The sequence below is a fragment of the Penaeus vannamei genome, chromosome 12 (genome assembly GCF_042767895.1).
Source record: "Penaeus vannamei isolate JL-2024 chromosome 12, ASM4276789v1, whole genome shotgun sequence".
Classification (NCBI taxonomy): domain Eukaryota; kingdom Metazoa; phylum Arthropoda; class Malacostraca; order Decapoda; family Penaeidae; genus Penaeus; species Penaeus vannamei.
Genome location: NC_091560.1, coordinates 38,249,051 through 38,256,550, shown reverse-complemented (window position 1 = coordinate 38,256,550; position 7,500 = coordinate 38,249,051). Strand labels below are relative to the sequence as shown.

At 32.1% G+C, this 7,500-nt stretch overlaps 2 protein-coding genes across 2 annotated transcripts in view; one reads left to right on the top strand and one right to left on the bottom strand.

Annotated features, from left to right (window-relative positions):
• LSm3 (U6 snRNA-associated Sm-like protein LSm3) overlaps nt 1–537 on the top strand; it is a 10,700-nt gene extending 10,163 nt beyond the window's left edge. Inside the window, exon 3 of the mRNA XM_027355487.2 lies at nt 1–537. This exon is cut by the window's left edge and continues 46 nt beyond it. Within this exon, the coding sequence (XP_027211288.1) occupies nt 1–74 (74 nt within the window). The 3' untranslated portion in view covers nt 75–537.
• A 2,018-nt stretch (nt 538–2,555) lies between these two features.
• On the bottom strand, nt 2,556–7,320 carry LOC113804598 (protein OPI10 homolog). Its single transcript, XM_027355488.2, has 4 exons — nt 6,962–7,320; nt 4,891–5,020; nt 4,267–4,451; nt 2,556–4,081 (listed from the first exon to the last, which is right to left on the bottom strand). Exons 1-4 carry the CDS (start codon nt 6,998–7,000, stop codon nt 3,830–3,832), a joined length of 606 nt encoding a protein of 201 aa, XP_027211289.1. The 5' UTR covers nt 7,001–7,320; the 3' UTR covers nt 2,556–3,829.
• Nucleotides 7,321–7,500: the final 180 nt, after the last annotated feature.

The following is a 7,500-nucleotide window of genomic DNA, read 5'->3' as shown; positions in this document are numbered from 1 at the left end:
ACATTCCAATGCTATTCGTTCGAGGTGACGGTGTGATCCTTGTAGCTCCCCCAATGAGAGGCGGAGGGGTATAGGAATTAGAATCGCATACTTAGTAAAAAATTACTTTCATGATTTATGGGTGGGAGAAATGTCTAAAACCTACCTGTATTCTCATTAGGATTTTATAATGGGTATTGCTAATATTTTATGTTATAATTATGGACTACAGAGTTTCATGTATTGGTTGGGTCCATGTTTGAGATACCTTTTGTGGAAGGTAGTATTATAAATTATTTTTAAATTCTATTTTACATTTTTCTATTATTTAAAGGATTTTTTTCCCCCAAACAAGCTGCCTTGTGTTCCACAAATAACTTATCATACAATAGTATGAAAAATAGTCAGAACATTTGTTTCAAGATAGCAGTTCCCAGTTTCCACTTTTCCAAAGACTGAGAGTATGTAACAGAAAAAATTGCAAAGCATTTCAGGATATTCAACTTATTTGATCCATTTATGAGTAAATGATGTTAAAAATTAAAGTGTTTAATTATATTTGTGTTTGTCCTCCTTTTTGTATTCCTTCCACTTTAGTAGTAACGATAAGACTAAACGATAAACGATAATCCCCCCCCCCCCAATCTTCTATTATGGGGGGGGAAAAAGTCTCGGTGTACTACTATAGGAGAACATAATCTTTTTTTCTTTTTTTATGTAGTTTGTCATGGAGAAAATGAAAATACTGTAAGGCAATTGTCTCAAATGCATTTCATATAAAGGGCATTTGGAAAAAACATACAAATTATAAAATTGAACTATAAGTCAATCTTAAAAATATAAGGCATAAAACAGCACTCAGTGAATGATTAGTGTTCAAAAGTAACCCATTTGTTATTTGGTCAACAATATGCTGAAAGCAACTTGAGGTTAAAGAAAAAAAGGTTAGTGGCCATACAAGGAAAATACATTGATATAGAACAAGAGATATATGTGAATTCTTAAGGGTTTATGAAGCAACCTTCCCAGACGTAACAAGCTGAGAAATTCCTCGGAATAACATTGCCAAGTTTCTAAAAGGGAGATTATGGAAGGTAGGACCAGAGTTCTTAAAGGGTGATTATGGTTAATGGCCTGTGTATTTGTGATGGCAAGATTTTTTTATTTATTTACCATTATTACTATGGTGATGAAAATCTTTTGACAATTGCCAGATTGGTGATAATGATTTAAAATGCAACAGTTTTGTTGGAGTCTTGCTTTCACCTTGTCTTTGCTAACAACTCACGTACATCTTTGCCGCCATGAGAAAGAGAGAGAGGGAAAAAGAAATCAGTTTGAGATTTGTTATACCTATGACTTACATTCATATGATAAGAGGTACTTTGATGAATAATATACATTTCTGATGTCACAACTTAATAATCTGAATTGAATTGTGAGTAAGGAGAAAGACTCGTGAAGCACTGTCAAGCTTAAGGACACTGAATATGTTTATTAAGTATATAGAAGTTGCATAACTTACCTCCAGCTTTATGTCAGTTGGTATCAAAAGTAAGTACAAAAGATGTTCTTAACCCTTTGGTTATGGATAGCATGAAATCATGCAGTGGTGGTGGTTGTGAGTGGCACTGTATCATGATATACACTTGGCCAGTGGTTGTGACATTTGCATTTGAACGGAAACCTTCACTTTTAATTTTATATATATATATATTATATTATATATATTATATTATTATATATATTATATTATATATATTATATTATTATATATATTAATTATATTATCATATATATTAATTATATTATTATATATATTAAATATATTATTATATATATTAATGATATTATTATATATATTAATTATATTATTATATATATTATTATTATTATTATTATATATATATATATATATATATATATATATATATATATATATATATATATATATATATATAAATAAATAAAACGGCTACAAGCTGTTATGTGCCAATTGCATTTGAAGTGCCAGGAGCAGACAAGGGATATTGCAAATAGGTGCAAAGAACAAATATTACTGGCCACTAGCCAAATACTAGTACTGCAGTTAATGGGCTATGAGAACAGAACAAGGTAAAATAATTTATCAAAAAGAGATATCCATGATACATGTTTCTGTGACAAAATTAATATTTAAATGTGTATAAGGGTATGTGTGTGTCTTTCTGTTAATGTTTAGGTACACTCTGTACACACAATTCTTAATGCTAGCAAAACAGGGTTTTTACATTTTGTTGTTATAACAGTGAAACACTGTAACAGTCTTGAACAAGTTAGAAGAAATAGTAGTAGTGAAACTTGAAGCCAAATAATTTGCTGGAAAGAAAGTTGTGATAAAAGAAAATTGTGGTCAAACGTATTTACTTTACTTATTGTTTTATTATTATTGTTGATTAGTATTATCAGTAGCTTTGACAGGGCACTGAAAATTGTATCTGAACATTTATCTATTTCTTCCATGGCACTGATTTATTTTGACAATGTGACATCATCGTAATAATAATTGGAATCCATGCAATTTACACAAGACAATATACAATCATCTTAGGCATTTATTAGTTTTTTTTTGTATCACAGTTCACACTTCAAGCACAGAGAAAACAGGCCACACTCTTTTTAACAAGTCTACTAATCCCATCCACAATTGCCTCCATTTTCTCTTCTCTAAAATAAATCTGGGACATTATTTAAATGACCTTGTTAACAGAAGCACACAGGATGACACTAGTAAATCTAGTTAATTACAAATTGGGCACTGATTGTGTATAAAAAAGGAATCCAGTCTGTATTAACCGAGTAGCTTCCATTTTATACTCCCAAAACAGAACCCACAAACACAGATATAAAAATCAAAAATATTAAAAAGGTATACAAAATCAGTATAAAACTCAAAGTAGGAAAACTTTGAAAACAAATAGAATCTATATCTAACTTTTTTTCTTATACACAGCAAGTAAACATAACGTAACATACTGTAAGTAATAATAATAATAATGATAATAGAGAAAAAAAATAATAAAAAAGGATAAACAGATAATCTCTAAAAATAGGATACAAGAAGACTTAATTTACAATTCCCATTAATTGTAAAATGCCTTTCATCTTTAGACAAAAAGCATCATTAAAATGAAAATGTATTTCCTAGAAATTCTTATGTAAGAAATATTCCTTTCCAAATAATGATTAAGATGCAATCAGAAACTTCATATTTTTTCCTCTATTTTTTTAGAGTAATCAAACCATCATGTGATATACACTTTAGCTCTATTATTACATTATGTGAAACAATACCTGGAACTGTTGTTTTTAATCCTGTCCAGGCCCTCAACCTTATTCACAAGTGAACGACCTTGCAGAAAATGTTACATTTCAAAATTGTATATGTCCATAAATTACACAATAAATCACCACAGTATGAAAAAGACTTGCACTCTTTTGATATGGATGTATAGGCCACTAAATCATCACTGTATATTGTGTTTCACAAAGAAATGAGAATTATGAGTTTCTCAATTAAATAACTTGGAATATAATTCTATTGTAAAACATTTTATAATATCATGGCTAAATTAAAAAGAATACAATACAGCATTAACGTGCTGTTAATTCCACTATAGCTGATGTACAAGCAAAACCAATAGGCATTACACAGAGATAATTCATTATTCTTTTCTTTGAGCTTCGTAAAGGCATTTTGCTGAACAAATGAATTCTGCTTGTGCTAGTCACATTGGCATTAATCACTGGCAATCCACAAACAGTTTACAATTATACAAAGAGCCACAAAAAGGCTGCATCTGCTGATTCACTACTTCTTCCAAAAATTTGGGTTCTGTTGCAACTTGCGACTGAAACTCTCGTACCATTTCGTTAGCACTGAGAATGGTAAGTACTGTTCAGATGGATTTGGGGTGATCTGCGAAGGACTCTGGGCGAAGCTAGATGCAAAGTTGTAGAGATTTTCGCACATGGCATGGCTGAACTCCATGTAGGAATTGAGGGTTGATGCCTCAGTGGATGGATTGGCAACCTGTCCCTGTATTTGTGACAGTGGTTCCACCTGTATTGTGTTAAAAGAGAAGTACCATTCTGAGTATCAGATCATCTAAGAATTTTAGGTTACACATATATTTCAAATCTTTCATAATTAACAGATTTTTAGATTTCATGTTCAAATCTAAACCAGAAAAACTAATAAATAGCTGATATGCACTATGCTAAATCCATGAAACACTTAGGACTTACCGATATCCCAATCTGAGCATTGTGGGATACTTTCTGAGCTCCAAAATTATAACCTGACTGTAGGATTGAGTCACCTGTTTTCTTTAGGCCAGAAATCTTGAATATTGCTGAGGGTTTGGTGTTTGTTATGTTACCCAGCAGGTGCCAAGTAGGGGGGCCATTGGGATCTGGCCAGCTAAAGTATACTGTTTTGGAAGAAGGAGCATACATGAATAATGTATTTTGAGAACTGGGTTAATGCTGTAAACTATGTATATCACAATATTTCTGTAACTAGGGTGTAGCATGGATTTCACATTCTTATAAGCATTGCCATTTTATTCCCTTATTAAACATAACACAGTTAATATGTCAAAGACCTAAATTTCCACATGGGAGAAGAAAAGAAAAGGAAAAGATAAATACATATAATCCCCACCAAGAATAATCCCTAGAGAGAGAGAGAAAAAAAAAAGGGGAGGGAGAGGATGAACAGAGAGAGAAAGAGGAACACAGAAATACAAAACAGAAACATAGAGAGTAAGGAGGCAGTGAGGGAACACAGCACACCCAACCCCCTCCCTATAAACCATTAGAAATAAAGGCAATTATAAAAAGAGACTTTCCCACTCCACTCCTCCTGACCTGAGCCCCCAAGACCATCGGGAAAGGGGACACTGCCCGTCAGAAAGACTACCACGTGATTGATGTTGTCAGCCTCGGGAATGACACAGAGGAACTGCTTCTCCCCCACTTGCTCGAAGTTCGTTTGCACCTGCAGAAGATGAGGTTGGTATTCCTTTAGGGTAATAGTCATTTATGATAATTCATCAAAGAAATATTTTAAATGAAAAAAAGAGTAAGTAAAACAGGAGTAAATAATATAAACTGTGAAGTGACAATTATCTATTAGCCAGAATAATTTAAACAAAATAGAGAGAGAGGGAGAAGAAGAAAGGATAGAGACCAATAGATACAAGATACAAAAAAAAGAAAAAATATAGATAGATACAAAGATGAACAGACAGACGGACACACAGAGATGGATAGACAGATGAGCATATAAATAGACAAATATATAGACAGATAGGCATAAAGATTGATGTACAAGGCAGAATACATGTACATTTGTCTACCTAATATGGAGTTTGTGGTAAATCAAATATTCAAATTATTCAATCTTTAATTATAATAATTCACATTCACAAACAATAAATAATAATAATAACAATAATATTAAATAATATTAATCAAAACAGTAATAATAATTATTATTATTAAAATAACAATAATAGTAATAATAATAATAATAATTATAATAACAATAATAATAATAATACAAGCTCAAGCCATGGCAATCACTAGATTCTCTGTTGGTCTACCATTGATTTTCATCAATATTTTCATCTAACTGCTGACTGTCCAGAATAGGCAGTACAAAACTTCTCAAAAAAAAAAAAAAAAAAAAAAATCAGTACTAGTATGAAATGACACACAAGGCCATTTAAATTACCTCTGCACAATAATGGAAACAGCTCGACCTCATATCAAAATGAGAAACTGCAGTGAATCAAGCCAATGAAACCATTAAACCTCCACTTCCCTTGTGATTTATCTTCATGAACAGAACACATATAATGTCAGTTTTCATTGTGACAGAATATATATGTGACTGAGAGATGCTGGCTTTTGCCGGAGGTCGCGGCTGCATTTGATAAACTGGTATTCTGTTCTATTACTGGTAAATGGTTGTATATCTTCAATTACATTAAAATCAAATAAGGTTAGAGGTAATATTAAATAAAGAGAATGAATTCTGGTCTGCCTGTTCTTATAAAATAAAGATTAATCTCTTAAATCAAAAAGAAAATAAGCTAAAATGATCAACACAAAAAGGTAATTGTTTCAGAGAGCGATGTACCATCCAGAGACAAAGTCCCAAAACCAGAGTATCATGCAAACACCAAAACTCAAAATTAATCATTTCTACCTTATATTCATTTCCTCAACAAGGGGGCAAGCCCCCCTGTACCCACTTTATTGGCACTTCATGCCAACTTATAGATAACAGACCAAGAACTCTGACATTTTGTGGTAAATATCAGGCCACTGCAGATGTACCTGTATTTTTGTTACTATTTTTTATCCTCTATAAGATGATGGTGTCCATTCCCCTTTATCTCTGTGCATTGCTCTTGGTAACATTAACCTTCAAAAATAATGAAATAATCAAACAGAAAAAACTTGAAAACCCTTAGAGAATAAGAGAAAAAACACATAATCAGATATCTATGAAAGTACATCTAAAATATCTTCAGCAATTCTTTACAATATGGATGCACACACCAGAGACCAAGTCTCCAACTCTGTGTCACAATCTTTTCAACAATCAAAGTTGCCATGAATGGGCACCCTTTCCGTGGGAGAGGGAGAGGATTGGTGGTGGACTCTGCCCCCACCCCACAGACACACATCTTCACCTCATTATGCAAGAGCTGAACCTAAGGGTACATCAACTAGACTCGAGTTGTGACTGCCGCTTTCCGTGATTTTTTCCTTTGCTTATGGCATTACCGTTCAAGTCTGCAAATTATTTTTTGTGCTAATAAACTTTTTTATCTCGACATAAATATCACCTTCAATTTGCCCTATCTCAGTGTACCCTACCATAATGAAATATCCATAAAAAAAATTAAAAATAAATGATCCATCTTACCAAACGCCCCGATACAATAATTCCAAAGAGATTGGCCATAACAACAGTCAAAGTCTATAATGTTTCAATATCACTGATTGTCTTTCAAAATAAACTTCACAATATGAGAATTCTTTCCCTTTATCTTCTCTCTTGGCTTCTCCTCTCTACTTTGTGTCTGTGTCTTTTCCTCCTTCTTTTCTCTTCTCTTCTCTCTTCCTCTTTATGACTATCTGTTATATTCTGGAATCTTCGTGAACTGAAGTACTTATTTCTCTCTTTTATTGTTGTTTATTTTCCTCTTCTTTTCCTGTCTCTCTCTGTTTTGATTCTTTTTATATTTTCATTTCTTTCGTTTGGATTTTAATTGTGTTTCCTTCGATCTAATATTTCTTTTATTATATCAGTGAAAAGTATTATTTTATGACTTAGGTCAATTACTTTAGTTATTGATTCATAATCTTTTATAATATAAAAGGTGAGACAATATTTTCTAGGTTATTTATTATCATTATTATTAAAATTAAAATATGATGTGAAACATGTACGATCTCCTTCTC